Raw genomic sequence first — 22,984 nt, 5'->3', positions numbered from 1 at the left:
TGCTTTTCTGTTACTACGTGAGACCACAACTTGGGCTCTTCATAGAAAGGTTCCCCTGAAGAAATAAAATGAAGAAAGAAAAAGGAGCACAATCTGATGACAGTTAGCTCCCCATCCCTCTTTGCAAAACTGAGAGCTGGGATTATGAAGACATCACCATCTCAGGTGATGGTTTGATAGTATGATATTTTTAAGAACAGTTCTGAGTGCTTTATGAATAGGGAATTTTAGGAAAACAAAATATGTCTTAGGGTAAAGGGAACTTAAGATTTTAAATACTGTAGTAGAAGTTATTGTCTCGTGGGAAAATGGCCTTTAATAAAAAGGAGGAAAAATAGAAAGCTAGAAGAAATATTTGACTTCAAACTAAGGTAGATATAACTGATTTTAAATATTGTCCCCTTTCATAAAATTGTGTTAATTTTCAAGCACTGTTTTAAAGATATAAATATGAACAGTGTCTAACATTATCTAAACTGTGTACTGCAGATGGGGAAAATGTGGTTAAGCTAAATATTACATCAAATAGAATGTTTTTACACAATTTTAAAGCTTAAAAGATATAGAGGAGGCCCAAGCGATATTACAGCAAGTAGAGTGTTTGCCTTGCATGTGACAGACCAGTTTGATCCCTATATGGTCCCCTGAGTCCTGCCAGGATCCCTGAGCACAGAGCCAGGCACAAGACCTCAGCTTCCTCACTCCCAACCTTTAACTGAAGTAAAGAAGAGAAAAAGAGAAAGTCAAAGAAAAGGAAAAATAGAGTTGTTATGCGTGTAACAAAATATTGAAGATGAGCATAAAATTAAATAATTTGGTGCATGATCATACCATATGTTTGTTTGAAATGAATTTAGAAACATTGTGTTCTTTCATTTAATTACCTGAGTATTACACATCAGGATGTTAGTGAGATATTTGCTTGTATCTTTCCTTAATGCCTTTTGTGTGTTTTGCTCATGTCAATTTCTTGTTGTGTTGGACAAGGAATACTTATAAAGCTATGCTTTTTCTATAAATCAATGTGTGAGTGGATTAATTCTAAAATACTAGCAATGCAGGTGGACTCTGATTAAAGAACCTGGGCACTCATCACATTCACTTATTTTAAGCTTGAGTTGCCTTACATTGGTCTTAAATCCTAATACTTCCTTGGATGGCCCTGAGACAAGCTCTATACTAGCCTGACTTCTACAAGGGAGTGTGTCAGGGCCCACATGAATTATAACTGGATAATGGCTCTTCTTTGGAACAGGCTTAAGGAAGCAACTGACAAGGAAACTAAGGGGTTGGGAAAATGAAAACAAATTGGCCTGAAGCCTGTAGTTTGGGGAACAGGACCAGGTGTCCCTACACACCCAAAACTTCAAATCAACAACCTAAATACATGTCTCAAAATCTGGAGAAGGAACTACAAATAAAATAGCACTGTAGCACTGTCCTACCATTGTTCATCTATTTGCTCAAGCGGGCACCAGTAACGTCTCCATTGTGAGACTTGTTGTTACTGTGCTTGGCATACCGAATACGCCATGGGGAGCTCTCCAGGCTCTGCCGTGTGGGTGGGATACTCTCGGTAGCTTGTCTGGCTCTCAAAGAGGGACGGAGGAAGTGATTCCAGGTCAGCCACATGCAAGGCAAACACCCTGCCCGCTGTACTATCGCTCCAGCCCACAAATAAAATACAAAGAGTGAAAGGATAAAATTTAAGTCAAGAGAGGAAATCAATAATATAGAAAGCACAAAAGAAATTCAAAGAATAAATAAAACTAGCAGCTGCTTCCTCAAATGATAAGCAAGAGAGACAAACCTTTCACTACACTCACAATCAAGAGAAAAGAAAAAAATGTTCAAATAAAATAAATCAGAGACCAAAAGTGTAGATTATAACAGATCCCTTGGAATTTCAGTATGTAAGAGGTCACAATGAAAAACTTTATGATATTAAGTTGAAGAATCTGGAAGAAATGAACAGATTCTTAGAATCAGCACTGTCTGTCCTCCTATTGTAAATTGATTTGCTCGAGCGGGCCCAGTAACGTCTCCATTGTGAGACTAATTGTTACTGTGTTTGGCATATCGAATGCATCATGGGTAGTTTGCCAGGCTTTGCCATGCAGGTAAGATACTCTTGGTAGCTTGCCAGGCTCTCCAAGAGGGGCGGAAGAATTGAACCCAGGTCGGCCTGGTTGGCTGCGTGCAAAGCAAACACCCTACCCACTGAGCTATCGCTCCAGCCCTCTTAGAATTATATCATTTTAAAAATCTGAATGAGAAGGATGTAGTGTTTATTAATAGACCAATCATGACTAAGTAGTCTCATCAAGAACAACATTCCAGGTCCAATGGGGTTACTGGAAAGTTCTATCTGACTTTCAAAGAAGGTTTTTACTAATATGGAAGAAAAGAATCATAGATCATATTGGTGAATGCAGAGATAACTTCTGACAAGTTTCAGAATCCATTCATGTTGAACAAAAGAACTTTATTAAAATAGGGGTGGAAGAAACCCTTTTCAAGGCAGTAATGACCATCTGTAACAAGCCCAAGGCCAAGATCTTTGTTTTTTTTAATTGTTTTTATTTTATTTTCATGATTTTTGATAACACCCTTCAGTTTTCTCACCAAACTCAGGAGTCACTCTCCTGACTGATTCAGGGACCATATTGAATGCTAGGGATTAAACCCGGGTCAGCCACATGCAAGACAAGCACCTTACTCACTGTGTTATCCATCCAGCCCAACAGCCAGTATCATTCTTAATAATAAAAAATGCAAAATATTTCTTCTCAGATAAGGTACAAGGATGTCCACTATCCTTTCATCCTCCACCTTTATTCAATATTTTATTAAAAGTCCTGGCTACAGCAACAAGGCAAGAAAAATGAATCAAGGGATCAAAATTGTGAAAGAAGTCCAATCATTACTATTTGATCATGACGTGATAGTATATTTAGAAGACCCTAAAGAGTCAACCAAATGCTACTAAAATTAATAAATCAATACAGTAAAACTCGCTGTAAAAAACCCAATGCACAAACATTGGAGTCATTCTTATATACAAATCAGTGAATGAGAGGAGTAAGCCACCAAGGAGTCTATCCCATTTAAATTAGTGTTCAAAATAAATATATCAGTTTCCAAAATATCAAGTATCTCTGATTAAACCTAACAAAAGATGTAGATCTACATCATGAAAACTTTCAACCACTTAATAAAGACATAGAAGACCTTAGGAAATAAAAAACAATTCCATGCACAATTACAGACAGAAAGACTAAATTTATTAAAATTATTAATCTACCTTAGCTCATATATTCAACATAATTCCCATCCAAATTCAGATGACATTCTGCAAAGACCTAGAAAAGTCAGCAATATAGTTTGTACGGAATCACAAGAAACCACAAAAAGTCAAATCCATACTGAAAAAGAAGAGATTTGTAGGTATCTCAGTACCTATAATTTGAAACTATATTTATAAAACTATACAGATCAAAACTGCAGGGTACTGGCCTAAAATTAGGTTTTATTCAAGTTACTGGAATAAAGGTACTGCAAGGTACTGGAATAAAGTTTGGTTTTATGATCAATGTTAAGAATTGAATACTCAAGGTAAAAAATGTTTATAGACATAACGTTGATAAAAGGAGGTGAGAACATGAAAAGGAGTAAAGATAGCCTCTTCAAGAAATGTTGCTGAGAAAATTGGATAACCACAGGTAGAACATTAAAGCTGGATCCACATCCAAAAGTCAAATCAAAGTGAATAAAAGATCTTGAGATCTAACTGGAAACTAAAGTACATTTAGGAAAATATAGGCAGAATAGTCTGAGATTTCAACCTCAAAGATGTCTTCAATGATATGATTGGCAAAGGAAACAGAATTAAAAATAAGCAAATGGGACTATATTAAAATGTTTCTGCATGGAAAAATGAAAGGCTGAAACTAAAAGACAGCCAACGAAATGTGAAAAAATCTTGCATTCAACACATCATAAAGGGTTGATCTCCAGGATATTTAAACTACTTAAAAAGATCAAAGAAAAATATCCAAAGACCTTATCAAGAAGTGGACGGAGGAAAGGACTGAGCGATAGTATAGGAGGTAGGGTATTTACTTTACCACAGCCAACCCGAGTTTAATCCTCAGCATCCTGTAAGGTTCCCTGATCATCGCCAGAAGTAAGTAATGAGGGCAGATCCAGGAGTAACCCCTGAGCACTGAGGTATCCCCTCAAAACTGAGATGGGCCAAAGAGATGCTGCATTTGGCAAAGGAACCAATTGATAGTCGAGCAGCAGGAGCTGCTCTCTATCCTCACATGGTGCCACCGCGACCCACGGGGACAAGATCCCTAGGTTTTTCGCACCATCACTGGACCTGCCAGCTGTGCCCCAGCAGTTTGTCTTTTAGTCCTGGTTTTGCTACTCTCTGGCCAGGGCCATCTGTCTGCTGGTGAGAGTCCTGTGCTCAGTACCTTGTAACTATCTGGATGTCTGAGCCCTGCCTGTACCTGAGCTATCCTGAGCATCAGAGCCTTGCCTCTAACTGCCAGAATCTGGGCACGAGTGATACTGTGCCTCGTGTCAGGGTACACCACACTACCTGATCTATTGGGAGGACAGTATCCAGAATGCATGTTCTCAGAGAGAGAGACAGAGAGACAGTCAGAGACAGAGACAGAGACAGAGATATAGACAGAGAAAGACAGAGAAAGAGAGATAGAGACAGACAGATAGAGAGAGCACCCCAACTCGGGACTTCCTTTAATCTGCTGCCAAATCCTACCCTCAGCATTCCAATTCTGTGTTCAGATTGGCTCCCTGTTCCATGGGCTGAGATTGGCTCCCTGTTCCTGGGACTCTACACCTCAGCTCCTGCTGTGTCTTTCCCCCCCTGAGTAGTGGTTACCTTAGATTCTTTTAGGGAGTGTGGCAAAGGCCTGTCTTCTAAAACTCCTTCCTGTCGGCATGTGGACGCTCGTTTTGCTTGGGACTCCTAGGTGCCACACTTGTTCCCTAACTGGAACAGTGGGGTAGGAGCCAGTGTCCCTGATGGCTGGTCAGATAATTAGTGGGGCTCCAAGACTCGAGAGACAGACATGCTCAGATCTGTGACAACTAAAAATTATTTCACTAAGACCAGGGAACTTTGGAGAGAATATTCCCATATGAAGAAACAGAAAATATAAAAACATCCCTTAACACCCATAGAAACATATAGAACCATTTACAAGTGAAGAACACATTTAACTATTAGCCTTGAAGAGATATTTTGCATCTTCTAGATTATGTGCTTCACAGTTCTTGTCCTTGTAGTTTGTGTTGGAATCTAAAATAATTATTTCTGTGACCTGTGTTTTAGTGGGTAGTCTTCTAATCAGTGACTATTATTATCATGGAAATGGGTTTCTGCAGAAGTTTTCTCTGTCTATTTGGACATTTATTTTTCCAATGCCCTTCCTGAGGCAGCAATAACATCTCCCTTTGGAGCTGGTTTTAAAGTTCTCAAATGCAACAGCAGTTCGGGCTCGATTCTTTCCTGTGTCCTCTGTTCCCTATTTCAATCGACTTTCTATCTCACTTTCAGTAGTTCTCCAAGGCTAACCTTTGAAACCAAGGCTAATATTTGAAACTTTCTCTGAATGTCCAGGGCAGTCTATGCTGCCAGTAGGCACAGACACGCCTCATTCATGGGTACTCACCATCAGACATTAAGGATGCTGAGTCTGGTGAGGGAAGGAAGGTATTGTCATTTGGATAATTTGCTCCTGTGTATGTACAGTTATCAGACAGCTTACCTTTGATATAAGGAAAAAGCTTCTAATGCAAGCTGTGAGTTCCAGGCCTAGCCAATATGAAACCAGAGAGCACTGAAAAGTGAGCAAAGAGACTTAAGACAGTACAAGAAAATGTCTCCTAGACTGACTTGAGGAACTCAGGAAGGCTATATCCTCAGGCTTGTGTAGTTCACTGGATGGTGACACAGCAGCCACCGAAATATTTCTTCTACTTGTATGTTTTCAGATGGAGAAACCACCAAATGGTTCCAGATGACACATGATCGGGATGTCCTATGAACAACTGGGGAAAGTTTGATTTGAAGTTTCTCCATAAGGAAGGACTCAGCCACTTCTGTACCAAGTCTGGCCACAAACAATTTTGGAGGTCAAGTATGGCCAGCACAAGGAAGTATAAACCATAGTGCTGTCTGGGAACTCTATTAGTTTTGTAAAAATATGGATAAGCACATTGTTCACCTTATGTTCACCTGCTTTATGCTTTATGAGAAAAACCTGGACTTTGTTGGAATTGTAAATTGGAACCCTCTTTTCTTGCCAAATGCCATGAGACTAGAACAATGGACAACCCCTAAGAGCCCTCTTCCTGCAGTGCTCATAGCCCCAGAGTTGTTTCTCCCTTATCCATACCCACAAATGGATCTGTTGACCATCGGGAAAGCAGGAGACTTAGGATTTATGGCTTTGTGCCCACTTCAGGAGGCTCCCCAGGGATGCAGGAAATATCCAGGATCCATGTGCCTTTCTCCTTGAAAGTTATAGGCCAGATAAAGCCAGATCTAGGGAGATTCTCGAATGACCCTGAGAAGTACATAATGAAGTTCCAGGGCTTTCTGCAAGTGTGTGAAATGGCATGGAAAGTTATAATACTCATCTTATATCAAAACTTAAAAACAAACAAAAGAGTACTGTACAAAAGTACATAACTTGATTATGTACTTATCTGAGTCATATAATCATTTCTGGAGAATTCAGAATCCTTTGATAAATAATATATGTTCCACAGGGCAGTGGCAGTCTCTCATGTAGACTCAGGATGGAATTACAACCAGCCAACTGCTGCTTGGTGCCTAGACACTGTGAGTTACAGAGTAGAGAAAATAACAAGAAGCAGAGACTGACCCCTTAATTATGCTTTGTTGATCATTATTGAGCAGGAACCAGAGAAAACACCCACAATATTTTTAGAGTGTCAGGGAGGCAATTAGAAAATACACTACCTAAATCCTGATCCTATGCAAGGTGAATTAATCTTATGGAAAAAATGTTTATGCAGGCTGCCCCAGATACACGGAGAAAGTTTCAGAAGATAGGTGTGGGTCTGGAGGTTGTCCTTGGAGAACTATTGAAAGGGGCTTTGGCAATCTATTGCAACAGAGAACAAGAGGGCACAGGAAGAAATAGAGCCCAAGAGTGGTTTTGCATGTGAGGACTTCAACAGAAACTCAAAAGGGATATGTCATTTCTGCCATCAGGACGGGCACTGGAAAAGTTAATGTCCAAATAGGAGAAACTTCTGCAGAGACCCTGTCCATAATAATAACAAGCACTGGTTACAGGACTACCCACCAAGTCCTAGGTCCCAGAAATAGTTGCTCTAGATTACAACACTGCAAACCACAGGGACAAGAAGTTTGAAGCACAGCATCTACAAAATAGATATATATTTTCAAGGTTAATAATTGTTTTCGTCTCTTGGAAATAGTTCTATGTCTTTCTATAGGGGCAAGGGAGTACTTTATACTTTCTATTTCTTCATATTAGAATATTTGCTCTAATGTTCTTTGGTTTTACTGAAATGGGCTTTAGTTGCCACATGTCTAACCATGTCTGTCACACTAGAGTCTTGAAACCCCAATGATCAGTCGACCACCATCATAGAAACTAACCACAGCTTCACCACAGCTCCAGTTAGGGAACAAGAGTTGTATTCTAGGGGTCCAAAGAAAGACCAGCACCCACATGTCAACAGGAAGTCATTTCAGAAGATGGGCCTTTGGCCCAATCCCTAAAATAAATTTAGGGTAATCAGTCCTGACATTAGGAGTTAATGCTCTAGGGGATAAATTAATAATTTAGGGGAATGCTTCAGCAGAAGCTGAGGTGTAGACTGCTAGGTCACTTTCAATCTCTGCCTATGGACCAGGCAATCAGAACGTAGAATAGGATGGCTCGGGGTGGGACTCGGCAGTAGATAAAAGGAAGCCCCCCCGCCCTCTGTCTCTGAGCACACATTCTCTGGACTCTCTCCTCTCTCCGTGGATCAGTTCTTTCCTAGACATGGGGCTCAGACCCAGGCAGGGCTCAAGATGCCCTGTAGTGACAAGGCACTGAGCACAGGACTCTCACCCACACACACATGAACACGGCCAGAGAGTAGGAAAGCAAGGTCTGCATGACAGGAACTGCTGGGATTGAGCCGTGAGGCCCTTTGGATGGTACAGAACATAGGATCTAATCTGCCTGGGCAGCTGTGCTGGAGACAGAGGAAAGTTTAGATGAGATAGAGAGCAACACAGGGACAGGACCCAGGCATTGTTCGTGGAGGGCAAGTAGACAGCTTGGGACAGGACAGGGAAGTCGTCCAGGGGTCCAGAAAGTGTCATGGACAGGACATGGTTATCATTCGCAAGTAAAGGTGAGGCCTGGACATCTAGGGAAGGACCTGGAACCATTTTTTTCTGTACAAGAAACTAACTTTCAATCTTCTGAGTTTTAGGTGCAAATATTTCATACAATTCTCCCAAACCCACCACCGCTTTCTTGCTAACGAGAGTACAGCAGGTATGGCATTTGCCATTCTTTAGCTCTTTGGGTCACACCTGGCAATTCTCATGGGTTACTCCTGGCACTCTAATTACTCTTGGCAGTTCTCGGGGCACCATACAGGATACTTCAGATCTAAGCCAGGTCGGTCTTGTTCAGGGAAAATTTCCCACCTGCTGTACTATTATTACAGTAGGGCATTTGTTTTCTACACAGCCAACACAGATTGGATCCCTGGCAATTTATGTGGTCCCCTAATCACCAATAGGAGTGTTCCCTAAGCGGGGACTGTGGAGTAAGCCCCGAGAAAAGAAGATAAAGAAAGGATAGAAAGAATTGGTGAAAAAGAATGAAGGAAAAGAATGGAGGGAGGAAAGGCCGAAAGAAGACAGAATTGAAGGAGAGAAGGGAATAAGGAAGAATGAAAGAAAGAAATGAAAGAAAGAAAGTTAGAAATAAGGGAAAGAAAAACCAAAAGAAGCAATTATGAAATGTAAGAAAGGAAAGAATGGAAGGAAGAGGAGAAAGAGGAAGGAAGGAAGGAAGGAAGGAAGGAAGGAAGGAAGGAAGGAAAAGCCAGAAGGAAGGAAAGAAGAAGAAAATTGGAGGATTCCAGGACTGAAGGAAGGGAGGGAGAGAAAGAAATAGGATGGAAGGAAGAAAAAAGAACGAACGTATTAATAAAAGGGGGTAAATGGAGAGGGGAGTATGATAGGAGGGAATAAAGAATGGAAGAAAAAGGAAGGTAGAGAAATAAAGGAAGAAATAAAATAGAATAAAAGAAAGACAAAAGAAAGAAAAAGAAATGGGGAGGAAGTGAGGAAGGAGGGAATAAAGGAGTGAAGAAAGGAAGGAAGAAAAATAAAAGGAAGAAAAAGAAACGAGGATGGAATGAAGGAATGAAGGAACTAAGTAAAGAAAGAAATGAAAGAGAAAGAAGGAAGAGTTAATAAAAGAGGAAGGAAGGTATAGAGAGAGAAAAGAAAAGGGAGAAAGAAAAAAGAGGGGAAGGAAGAAAAAGAGAAAGCTGAAGGAAGGACTAGGAAAAGAGGGAAGGAGAGAAAGGGACAGAGGAATAAGAAAAAATAAAGGAACAAAACAAAAGAGAAAGAAATAGAAAAGAAAGATGGTATGAAGGAGAAGGAAGGAAAAGGGAAGGAGGGAAGGAAGGAAGGAAGGAAGGAAGGAAGGAAGGAAGGAAGGAAGGAAGGAGGAAGAGGAGGGAGGGAAGGAAGGAAGGAAGGAATGAAGGAAGGAATGAAGGAAAGGAGTGAGGGAGGGAGGGAGGGAGGGAGGGAGGAAAAAGGAAGGAAGGAAAAAGGAAGGAAGACAGGAAGACAGGGAGGGAGGGAGGGAGGGAGGGAAGGAAGGAAGGAAGGAAGCAAGGGAGGGAGGGAGGGAGGGGAGAGGGGAGGGAGGGAAGGGAGAGGGGAGGGAGGGAGGGGAGGAAAAAAGGAAGGGAGGAAAAAGGAAGGCAGGAAGGCAGGAAGGAAGAGTGGGAGGAGGGAGGGAGGGAGAGGAGGGAGGGAAGGGAGGGAAGGAGGGAAAGGAGTGAAGGAGAAAGGGAAGAAAGAAAGGAAGGACGAAAAGCGGGAAAGGAGGAAGGAAGGAAGGAAGGAAGGAAGGAAGGAAGGAAGGAAGGAAGGAAGGATGGAAGGAGGGAGGGAGGGAGGGAGGGAGGGAGGAGGGAAGGAAGGCAGGAAGGAAAGAAGGAAGGAAGGAAGGAAGGAAAGAAGGAAGGAAGAAAGGAAGGAAAAGGGAAAGAGGGGAGGAAGAAAGGAAGGGTGGAAGGAAGGAGGGAGGGAGGAAGGGAAGGGACAAAGGAAGGATAGAAGGAGGGAAGGAAGGGAAGGAGGAAGGGGGAGGGAGAGAGGGAGGAAGGAAGGAAGGAAGGAAGGATGAAAGGAAGGAAGGAGGGAAGGAGGGAGGGAGGGAGGGAGGGAGGGGGAGGGACAGAGGGAGGAAGGAAGGAGGGAAGGAAGGAACAAAGGAAGGATAAGAGGGAGGGGAGGGAGGGAGCAAGGGGGGAGGGAGAGAGGGAGGAAGGAAGGAAAAAAGGAAGGAAGGAAGGAAGGAAGGAAGGGAGGGAGGGAGGGAGGGGGGAGGGAGGGAGGAAGGAAGGAAGGAAGGGAGGAAGGGCGGAAGGGAAGGAGGGAGGGAAGAAGGGAAGGAGGGAGGGAAGGAAGGAACAAAGGAAGGATAGGAGGGGAGGGAGGGAGGGAGGGAGGGAGGGAGGGAGGGAGGGAGGGAGGGAGGAAGGAAGGAAGGAAGGGAGGAAGGGCGGAAGGGAAGGAGGGAGGGAAGGAAGGAACAAAGGAAGGATAGGAGGGGAGGGAGGGAGGGAGGGAGGGAGGGAGGGAGGGAGGAAAGAAGGAAGGAAGTGAGGGAGGGAGGGAGGAAGGGAAGAAGGGAGGGAAGGAGGGAGGGCAGGAGGGAGGGAAGGAGGGAAGGAGGGGAGAGTGGGAGGAAGGGAGGGAAGGATGCAGGGAAGGAGGGAAGGAGGGAGGGAAGGAAGGAACAAAGGAAGGATAGGAGGAGGGGACGTAGGGAGGGAGGGAGGAAGGGAGGGAAGGAGGGAGGGAAGGAGGGAAGGAGGGGAGAGAGGGAGGGAGGGAGGGAAGAAGGAAGGAACAAAGGATAGGAGGAGGGGACAGAGGGAGGGAGGAATGGAGGAAGGGAGGGAAGGAGGGAAGGAGGGAGGGAGGGAGGAAGGGAGGGAAGGAGGGAGGGAAGGAGGGAAGGAGGGAAGGAGGGAGGGAGGGAGGGAGGGAAGAAGGAAGGAACAAAGGAAGGATAGGAGGAGGGGAGGGAGGGACGGAGGGAGGGAGGAAGGGAGAGAGGAAGGGAGGGAAGGAAGGAGGGAAGGAGGCAAGGAGGTGAGGGAGGGAGGGAGGGAGGGAGAAGGAAGGAAGGAGGAAAAGAAAGAAAAAAACACCCCCCTCCCCAGTTCCTGTGGGCAGACACTGGGACACTCCCTCTCTGCCTGTGGGATTGTGGGAGCCTCACTGGAGGCAGGTCAAGGTGAGCCTAATGAGTCTGTGCAGAACTGGAACTTGTACCTGGACCGAACGTCCTTATGTCTGATGTCTTCTCCATAGATTGGCTGTCCAAGCGATGGTCCTCTGCATTGCTCTAGGATGGGACGGAGGAAAAAGAATAAAAGAAAAAGGAGAAAGGGAGAGGGGAGTATGGTAGGAGGAAATGAAGAAGGGAAGAAAGAGGAATACAGAGAAATAAAAAGGATTAAGTACAGCACTGGATTATGGATTATGGCTTATGGATTCTGAAGTCTCAGCTTCTTCCATGTGTTCTTCTGTGTCATTTTACATGACTTACGTATATGTAACTGTACTAGGCACATTCTATTCTACCAGGACTTCTTCAAGCTCTTGGTGACTATCAATGTGTGGCAGTGATGTGGAAGAAGTGACTGAAGTGTCTGGTGATGAAGACAACAGGTTGAATTGCTCATCTTCCTCCATTGGAACACTTTTACTTTTTGGATTCCCCCTTAACGTTTTGCTAATGTTCTTCGCCTGCTTAGAAATGTCACTTTTGATGTCAGAGACATCCCATATTTCTAGGAACAAAGAGCAACATGTTCCTCGTTCTTCTTCTCCCATATAAGGGGTATAAGAGAAGGTGTAGTGGTGCACTATGGCGGCAATGAACATTTCTATGCAGATGATGAAGTCCTGCAGCCCCGTGGCCACTGTCTCTTCTGTCTGCCACTCCCAGGTGGAGTTCTTGGAAATTACACCAAATTGCACCAGCAAAGCAATCAACACTGCTTGCCAGAATGTGACAAAAACGACAAGCTTCACACAAAGGAACTTTCCCATTGCCTGGATGGGCCTCAGCTCCTCTTTCAGGGCTTTACAAAATAGCAGGAGGCTATACACGGCAAAGGACTGGGACACGTTGTTGATGATGACCAAGTACATCCAGGCTCTGTTCAAGTTGAAGATTCCTTCACTGTACACCTCGAATATCTCACAGATCACGGCAGCGTAGGTGGTAATCAATCTGATCACGATGTACTGCAGCACTCCCAGCTTGCACCGGTACAGCAACACCTCTCCCACGGGGCAGGGCGGGCAGCAGCAGAAGGGTATGGGGGGCTGCGTCTTCTCTTTGCCTTCTATCATAGCTTCCAGGTTGGGGTACTGGCTCTTCAAGTAGTTGAATAGGAAGTTCATAAAGTTGTAGAGGACATACGCTTCGTAACACTCCCGCATGGTGTCCACGTAGATGGCGATGGACGGATACTTAAGAGCCACCCAGCTGTCTATGCTGTACACGGGCACCATGCAGAGGATCCTAATGATGGGTTTCTGGAGTTCGGGCCTCGTGTAGTGCACCAAGTGCTGCAGAATCTCCCAGAAGGTCACGGGGATGGTGAACAGCACAAAGATCCCGGGGATAAACCACACCTTGGTGTGGATACTGACTTCCAGCTTCCGCAGGTGCCACACACCCAGGGGGATGGTCACGACCACGGCCAGCAGATAGAGGATCAGGACTAAGGGCCGGATCCAACGCCTCCAGTTCTTAAGTTTAGGCACGCAAGCGTCAAGCATTTCTCAATGGTTGAAGGCAAAGAGCGCAGAAAGTCTCTGAGGCCCCTGCGCTGAGGTCCAAGGTTATATAGGTGGATGCACATTCCATGTAACAAAGCAGCAGTGTGATGTCAGAGGTACCGCTGGGCGCCGCCCCCGCTGTACCACTGATGGCCGCCGGGGGCGCTGCGGGCAGCATCCTCGCTGCTTGCCTGCATCTGGCCCCTTACAAAGTCCTGGGACCCCTGGCGCGACCCCTTGCCCCTGAACCCCTGCACTCTGTCTGGCCTCTAAAGGAGAGCAGTGGCCTACATTGAGACGGTCCCGGCCCCTTCTCTCGGGGCCAAGCTTCCACCCTGGCTCTCCTGGTCCAATCTTGCTGATGATGTACAGGGGTGAGGCCCAAGAGGGTCCCTCACTCCCTGGGAACTCCCCGGACTGTTTGTAGGCTCTGGAGCTGCTTCTGCAGGGCTCTAAGGAAATCTGCCTGGAGCCGCAAACCCCGAGTCCAGTTCATCAGAGCAGAGCGCCCTGGTTGCCTCATTCCCGGGCAGATCTGCTTTCCCGGCCTCAGGTTTTTGTGGAATCATCTACTACATACAGTGTTCCTGTCTCATTAAGCACATTAAGCAATTAAATAAGTGGAGGGAGTTAATCCTTCCCCTAAAGCTGATCATCCTGGCATTCTTAATGATTGTGGTATGTCCTGAATGTGTGATCGCTGCAGAAGCCTAGTTTGGAACATAAAACCCAGCAACAGTCCAATATAAATACTGATTTCAAGGGCTGGATTGATAGAACAGCAAAAGTGTTCTTACCTTGTAGATAGCTGACCTGGCTTAGATCCCCGATACACAGTATGGCTGCTCTGACCTCCACCAGGAATGATGCCTGATCATATGGATTGCAGTACACCCAGAGCACTTTCAGATGGGACAAAAAAAAAAAAACTGATTTTGTTCTCCAAAGCTCATAATGAATGCTGATAAAATGTAACAAGATTGAAAAGATTTCAAAAATTTATCCTCTGAAAAACCTGGCTTAAAGTAGAAATTAGGAAAAGACAGATGTTGGAAAAGCATCAATATACTTGTAAGTTAAACAGTAAACTTCCAAAGAAGCATAGGCATGTGGAATACAAAATTCAAATCAGCATTTTTAGTTGCATAAACATGTGAAACAAATTAGTGTGATTAATGCAGTCTCTCCAGGAAAAAAAAAAAACCTTATTAATGCACTTCTAGTGAGGTGTAGAGATATATCACAGGGGTTAAGAGACTGGCCTTGCACATGTCCAACCCTAGTTTGACCCCCAGCACCACATATGCCCCCCAGAAATGCCAGCAGCAACACACACAGACTGAGGCAGGAGTAGTCAATAAGTACCACCAGGAACTTGTGGACTCTCTGAGCCCAAAGGGCAAGTCTTCAAATACATCCCCAAAGTTTCTACCCTTAAAAGCTAGAGAAAGGGCTGGGCGTGAGCTACACAAGATGGAAGGCATGACTTGTATGGGCACGGCCTGGGCTTAATCCTTAACAACCACATGGTGCCCAGCACCATCCAGAGGCCCTGAGTACTACAGGAGTGACTCTGGAGAATTTCTGAGGAGAACCCAGCAAAAGTAAGAAAGTAAGCCATGAAGAACTACCATATCAAAAGTAGATGAAGGAAATAAGAAATAAAGACATGATTCAGCTGACACAGAAGGCAGTTCTTTGAAATATTAACACAATTGAGAAATCTCAAGACAGACTCACCGAGAACAACAGAAACTTATCTCCTACCCTGTCAGATGAGAACTAGAAACTCATCTCATACACTGTCAGACTACAGTTACAACTGAAAATCTTACCTAAGGGCTCTGGTTTAACTGTAACTCTCCAATTCCATAACAGTTAAAGAATGTTACAAACCTAAACCCAGTAACAAAATCTCCTTCAATCCCTACCTACTCTATGTAATAGACATAAAGGCTATACAAGTAAGCATCATATGAATAAATTACTTTCAAAAAATAGCTTCCATATTCAACCTGATTTCAAACTCTTTGTGAAAACAAGAAACAGGCACAAGTTTACAGCATTTCAAGATACAAAAAGTTATTAAAATATGTATGCTTCTATGCATAATACTGCAATTACCTAGCAAGGGTTGTGGTGGCATAGTGAAGGGATGGACTAAAAGTATAACATGGTTCTGGAGGTGGGGACATGGCAATTGTTGGCCAGGGAACTGTTCTAACTGTATGTCAAAACCATAGCTGGTATTAAAACTATTATAAGCATATCACCTAAAATGTCATATTTTTTAAAATTTCACTAGTGTTCCCCACTTTTAATTTTCTCAAAACTATGCTCCAGCAATAACCAATTTACTTACCTCTTAATAAATACTTAGTTTTCATTTTTACGGAAACAGACACAGGGAAAGTTCATTTGCTATTACAATTACAAAGGAGCAGTTTATCTTAAACCCAATTTTGTAAGTTCAGAGAGAGATAACAAGAGTAAAGCTGTGTAGCTGAACACAGTTTGATCTCCAGCTCCACATATGGTCCCCCTGAGCACTGCCTGGAGTGATCCCTGAGCACAGAGCCAGCAATTAGCCCTAAGCACCACCAGGTGTGACCCAACCCCCGCTCCCCACTCCTACCACCAACACCTCATTATGTAAAAAGCCAAATCCATACACATGACTAGTCTCAGTGCTCATGAACAAAGAGAGAGGGGAAAATATTAGTCCCAAGGGCTCCTGGGTGGAGAAGTCAATAAAGCACAAGCAAGTCAAATGGGAACAAAAAGCCTGGAGACAGAGCTGGACCTTGAGAAAGCAGGAAGGACAGCAGCCCGGAGCAGGTGACACAGTAACCCCAGGTCATGGCATGGCCAGAGACGTGCAGACACCTCCCTCCTCTGGGCACATCATTAAGCACTGACCCCTTTAACTCTTCCACAAGAAGAAAACATCCAACCCCATCAAAAATGGGGCGACGAAATGAACAGAAACTTTCTCAAAGAAGAAATTCGAATGCCTAAAAGGCACACGAGAAAATGCTCTACACCATTAATCATCAGGGAGATGCAGAGCAAAATAACAATGAGATATCATTTCACACCACAGAGACTGGCGCACATCCAAAAGAACAAAAGCAACCGGTGTTGGCGCAGATGTGGAGAGAAAGGGATCCTCCTTCACTTCTGGTGGGAATGCCAATTGGTTCAACTCTTTTCGAAAACAGTACGGACGATTCTCCAAAAATTAGAAATTGAGCTCCCATTTGACCCAGCAATACCACTCCTGGGAATATATCCCAGAGAGGCAAAAACGTACAGTCAAAGTGACATCTGCACTTGTTTGTTCATTGCAGCGCTGATTACAATAGCTAGAATCTGGAAAAAACCTGAGTGCCCGAAAACAGATGACTGGTTAAATAAACTTTGGTACATCTACACAATGGAGTACTGTGTAGCTATTAGAAAAGATGAAGTCAAGAAATTTACATACAATTGGTACTACATGGAAAGTATCATGTTAAGCGAAATGAGTCAGAAAGAGAGGGACAGACATAGAAAGACTGCATTCATCTGGGGAACATGAAGTAACAAAATAAGAGACTAACACCCAGGAATAGCTGAGATAAGTATCAGGAGGTTTACTCCATGGCTTGGAGGCCAGTCACACGTGTTGGGGGAAAAGGCAGCTCAGATAGAGAAGGGAGCACCAAATCAAGGGTGTTGGGAGGATCCTCCCAGGATGGAAGATGCATGCTGAGAGTAGACTATAGACTGAACATGATTGCCACTCAATGCCTCTTTTGCAAACCACAGCACCCAAAAGGAGAGAGAGAACAAAAGGGAATGCCCTGCCACAGAGGCAGGGTGGGATGGGGGGTAAGGGGAGTGGGAGGGATACTGGAATCAGTTGTGGTGGAGAATGGGCACTGGTGGAAGGATGGGTATTCGATCATTGTATAACTGAAACCCAAGCACAAAAATGTGTACGTCTACAACTGTACCTCATGGTGTTTCACTAATAAAAATTAAAAAGACCAAAAAAACCCCTGTGTTTTTCAGGAACTTCTGACACATGGTCAATCCTAAACATATGCCACCAAGTGAATAAACCAGCAAGAAACAGAAATGCTATGTTGATTCAGCCTAGACAGGTACTCTAATGAGTTGGAATCTTGAAGACAGAATGAAGAGTTGCAGGTTCCTGGTGAGAAGAGGGAGGAGCGTGTGCTTATTTTCAGAGCAGTCTCCACCTGCAGAGGGAAGGGGAGAGGAAGATGGAAGGCAGAAGGTTGCACAGTATCATCACTGTAGTTAACATCGCTGCACACTAAGAACAAAGATGCCAACTTTCTCTTTCATATATGTCACAATACAAACCTTTTTAAAACTTGGGAAGTAGATCAGTCATCAAGTGGAAAGGAATGAAATTCTGCAGGGATCTCTTCTGGAGACAAAATAAGAGGCAGAGTGGAGGACTAATTGGCTTATTCTGTGTAGGAAAACATGTAAACCAGAGAAGCCAGGAATAAATAAAAATTATTAAAGACAAAATTAAAATGCCTACACACATATTTATGGCACATGTAATAGATACAACGATAACAAGTATCTCCAAATGGTTAGAAGAACAAGAAAGAAATTAGAAAAGACTTGAAAGGTAAGAAGACTTTCCTGATGAAGTCTGTTATTACAAACTACCACCAGGAATGGTCCAGAAACAGCGTAAAAAAAAAGTATCTGTCTACTCAGAAGTCTGTATTCCAGGGGCTGCTTCTGTACCACTATCCCACCCCCACCCGCTGCATTCAAAAAAAGCCACATTTGACAAAACGGCTGCATTTTCTCCAATGAAAGCTGCTGTTTGTTTGTCTGATGATGGAGTCTGGGTGTGCACATGACCGATTTCGCCGCAGGGTGAGCTCAGTCCTTGGTGATAAACATTTCTGTCTGATGTAAGCTAAAAGAAGTCTTTTCTATATTCACAAACAGACATGGGTGAATACGTTTTTCTAAGTAAACTGTTAAATTGGAGGCTAAAATACATATGAAGCTCTGAATACAAATTTAAATGTAGCAACATTATGAGGATAATTTAAAAAGTAATTTCTATTTTGATTTCTTTGGTCCCATATCTTGTTGAATCCCTTACTTTACTAGATTATTTTGTACATTATTCTAGCTTCTGAGTACAGAATTATTCTTACAGTATAGCATTTTTACGATACTATCTCACTGCTTTTTTATAGTTGCTTTTTATCAGATTAAAGATTATTTCTTCTTAAACTGTGAAATTTGTATACTGAATGAGGATTATTATGTCGAATAATCTTTCTGCATACAATCATGTGAACATAAAACTCTTTTATCATAATGAATTATGTGGACAGAAACTCCACATTGCTAGAAGATTCATTCTGTCTTGATTGATAGAGAGATGGTTTGAAATGTAGATTCAAAGGAACAAGATGTAACTAGTTACATAACTACTTAAGGGAAAATTTTATTAACATTAAAAAACATAATCCATGTATTAAGCTCCTACAGTGTTTGTTTTGTAATCTCAATGCTTCCAGAGAAAAAAATATTTGACTGTCATATTTAGATTTTTTTTTAATTTTATTGAATCATTGTGAGATAGTTACGAGCTTTTATGTTTGGGTTACAATCACACAATGATCAAACCCCCATCCCTCCACGAGTGCACATTCCCCACCACCAATATCCTCAGTATATCCCTCCTTTCCTACCCTCCCTCTGCCTCCGTGGCAGACAATATTAACCATACTCTCTCTCTACTTTGAGGCACTATGGCTTGCAATGCAGCTGTTAGGAACGATGAAGTCATGAAATTTGTAATAAGTGGATAGATAAGGAGAGTATCATGCTAAGTGAAATGAGTCAGAAAGAGAGGGACAGACATAGAGGAACTGCACTCATTTGTGGAGTATAAAACCACATAACATGAAGTTGACACCTAAGAATAGTAGATACACGGGACGGGAAGATTGCTCCATAGCTGGAAGCCAGCCTCATGAGCAAAGGGGAGAAGACAGCTGGAATAGAGAAGGGATCACTAAGAAAATGATGGCTTGACTTTTGGAAAACAGTATGGACGATTCTCCAAAAATTAGAAATTGAGCTCCCATTTGACCCAGCAATACCAATCCTGGGAATATATCCCAGAAAGGCAAAAAAGTATCGTCAAAGTGACATCTGCACTTGTTTGCTCATTGCAGCACTCTTTACAATAGCCAGAATCTGCAAAAAACCTGAGTGCCCGAGAACAGATGACTGGTTAAAGAAGCTTTGGTACATCTACACAATGGAGTACTATGTAGCTGTTAGGAAAGATGAAGTCATAAAATTTACATACAAGTGGTACTACATGGAAAGTATCATGTTAAGTGAAATGAATCAGAAAGAGAGGGATAGACATAGAAAGATTGCATTCATCTGGGGAACAAAAAGTAACAAAATAGGAGACTGACGCCCAAGAGTGACCAAGATTAGTACCAGGAGTTTTGCTCCATGGCTTGGAGGCCAGCCACACATGCTAGGGGCAAAGGGAGCTCAGAGAGTGAAAGGAGCACCAAATAAAGGGTGTTGGGAGTACCCTCCCAGGATGGGAGAAGCATGCTGAAAGTAGACTGTAGACCAAACATGATTGCCACTCAATGCCTCTTTTCCAAACCACAGCACCGAAAAGGAGAGAGAGAACAAAGGGGAATGCCCTGCCATAGAGGCAGGGTGGGATGGGAGGGATGGGTGGTGGGAGGGATACTGGGATCTGTGGTGGTGGAAAATGGGCACTGGTGGAGGGATGGGTACTTGATCATTGTATAATTGAAACCCAAGCACAAAAATTTGTAAGTCTACAACTATACCTCATGGTGTTTCACTAATAAAATTTTTTAATTAATAAATAAAAGAAAAAAGAAAAAAAAATGATGGCTTGAGGAACCAGTAGGAATAGGAGATGTGTGCTGAAAGTAGATAATGGACCAAAAATGATTTTTGGGTATCTTGCACTTCTCTTATTGTTTCCATAACTTTTTCAGCTTAATTTTTAATTTCATTATCAATACTTTTTTTTCTCTATATTTTGCAAGTTATTTTTTATTCTTCTATAGAATGATATTTTAGGACCATTGTAAGCATTCTATCACTATCACTATCACCCCATTGTTCATCAATTTGCTCGAGCGGGTACCAGAAACATCTCCATTCATCTCTGTCACGTGCTAGTGTAGCCTGATGACATATTGGGGGCTCTTTCAAGGTCAGGGGAATGAGGACCATCATTGTTACTGTTTTTGGCATATCTAGTATGCCACAGGTAGCTTTCCAGGTTCTGCCCTTGGGGCGGGATACTCTCGGTAGCTTGCCAGGCTCTCCAAGAGCGATGGAGGCTTTTAGGGCAGACTCTAACCACCTTTACAGGTGTTCCCAGTCAGGCATACATGCAAGAAAGAGACTCTCAGTAGCCTGTTGGGTTCTCTGAGAGTGAGAACTAGACAATAAGAGGTTGCACAGTTGCAAATGCAGCCGTGCACTTCCAGGAGCTTGGTTTTATAGTCTCTGGATGTTGGCTGTTGATGGGTTTGCACGACAGTTGGTGGGTATAACTGTCTAGCTACTAGAAGATGGGGGATCTAGATGGAGGAGGCCCAGTCCCGAACCAGCAGGCTTGGAGATCTCAGCCCCGGGTCCCGCACACCTGGGTTCCTCTGCCGGTTCCTTCATGCTTGAGGCCAGTCCTAGTGTGTAGATAGTGGTCTCAGCATGGCTGTGGCTGGGTCCCGGAGGTCTTCAGCTGCCGGGGCTCTGCTCAGGGCAGAGAGGGAAACTCAACCTTCCTCCCCCCTCCAAGGGGCCCCGGTGAGGACTGCCAGGCACGGAAGCAGGAGGTTCTGTGTTGTTCTCTTCTGGGAGCTTGGTTTTATAGTCTCTGGATCTTGGCTGTTGATGGGGTTACACGGCAGTTGGTGGGTGTAATTGTCTAGCTACTGGAAGATGGGAGATCTGGGTGGAGGAGGCCCAGTCCCAAACCGAGCAGCCTTGCAAATCTCAGCCCCAGGTTCTGCACACCTGGGTTTCTCTGCCGATTCCTTCATGATTGACACCTGTCCTAGTGTGTGGAGAGTGGTCTCAGCATGGCTGTGGCTGGGTCCCGGAGGTCTTCAGCTGCCGGGGCTCGGCTCAGAGCATAGAGGGAAACTCAACCCTCCCACCTCCAAGGGGCCCCAATGAGGACAACGAGGTATGGGGGCAGGAGACTCTGCCTTGTAAGCATTAAAGGAATGAAAATTACATCCACTGTAAATATTCTCAGGTCAAAAAAATGGTTGATAATAATAAAACATTCAAAGTCTACAAAAAGTTTAAGTGAACATCATCTTCACCAAATACCATAAGGTAAAAAAAGGTAAAGGCCCTCCCATTGTTCGTCGATTTGCTCGAGCGGGCCCAGTAACGTCTCCATTGGAGACTTTGTTGTTACTGTGTTTGGCATATCGAATACCTCACGGGTAGCTTGCCAGGCTCTGCCGTGCGGGTGAGATACTCTTGGTAGCTTGCCGGGCTCTCCGAGAGGGGCGGAGGAATCGAACGTGGGTCGGCCATGTTGGCTGCGTGCAAGGCAAACGCCTTACCGCTGTGCTATCACTCCATACCATATTAAAATACAAAAGTATCTCAGAAAATTTATCCAGAATCTGAAGATACAATCAAAAATAAAAATGCTATCAGAAACAAAAGAGAAAATATTTATTGATGAAATTTCAAACCATGATGACCTAGTTTTTCAAAAAAGAATATTTAATCAGTAAACTTCAATTTAATCTTAGAAACCAAATACACAATAGTTGTGAATATAAAAGTTTTAGTATTTTCAATATGATAATAAAATAAATAAACCTGCAATTTAACCACAAAGTTTCAAACTCATTACATTTACAATATGCTAAAATTCTTCACAGAAAAGTTAAAAAATTAAATAATAACATATTTTCAAAATCTCTAAGAACTAGAAAGAGCCCAATGTTTTCTGAAAGCTTCAGGAATGCAGGTTTCATGTTGGTCCCTAGCCTCCACCTGGACTGTCCAAATCTACTCCTTTATGTGACATAAATATAAGGTAAAAGTTATCTTAAACCCTTAAAGCAGTCTTGTTGAAAAGAAGTAGCCAGCTATTTTGCTGTACATTTCAATCTAACATTTAATATCGCCATCAAATATTAAATTGCACTGTAGCACTGTCCTCCCATTGTTCATCGATTTGCTCAAGTGGGCACCAATAACTTCTCCATTGTGAGACTTGTTGTTACTGTTTTTGGCATTTCAGATATGCCATGGGGATATTGCCAGGCTCTGCCATGAGGGCGGGATACTCTGAGTAGCTTGCCGGGCTTTCCGAGATGGACGGAGGAATCGAACCCAGGTCAGCCGCGTGCAAGGCAAACGCCCTATCAACTGTGCTATCACTGTATCACTGTCATCCCATTGATCATCGAATTACTCAAGCAAGTGCCAGTAACATCTCTGTTCCTCCGAGCCCTGAGATTTTAGCAGCCTCTTCTTACTTGTCTTTTCTCAATGATTAGAGGGTCAGGGAAATGAGACCTGTTGTCGTTACTGTTTTTGACATATCAAATACGTCACAGGGAGCTTGCAGGGCTCTGCCTCTGTGGGCTGGATACTCTTGGTAGCTTGCCGGGCTCTCTGAGAGGCATATATTTATGTTTTTCTCTATGATTTGTTGCCTACCCATCAGACATGGTGTAGTAATAGTGGAAAATGGGTAGGAAGTGTCTTATAATGTGTCGCACAGCCGCACAG

General features: G+C 43.4%; 1 protein-coding gene across 1 annotated transcript; it reads right to left on the bottom strand.

Annotated features, from left to right (window-relative positions):
- Window positions 1–11,932: 11,932 nt before the first annotated feature.
- LOC130042612 (transmembrane protein 184C-like) lies at window positions 11,933–13,150 on the bottom strand. The gene has a single exon (XM_056134768.1). The coding sequence runs from the start codon at window positions 13,148–13,150 to the stop codon at window positions 11,933–11,935; it is 1,218 nt and encodes a 405-aa protein (XP_055990743.1).
- Window positions 13,151–22,984: the final 9,834 nt, after the last annotated feature.

The sequence above is a fragment of the Sorex fumeus genome, unplaced genomic scaffold, assembly GCF_029834395.1.
Source record: "Sorex fumeus unplaced genomic scaffold, SorFum_2.1 ptg000106l, whole genome shotgun sequence".
In the NCBI taxonomy this organism is placed as follows: Eukaryota; Metazoa; Chordata; class Mammalia; order Eulipotyphla; family Soricidae; genus Sorex; species Sorex fumeus.
Note: the sequence above shows the minus strand (reverse complement) of the source record. Positions and strands in the feature narration are given on the sequence as shown.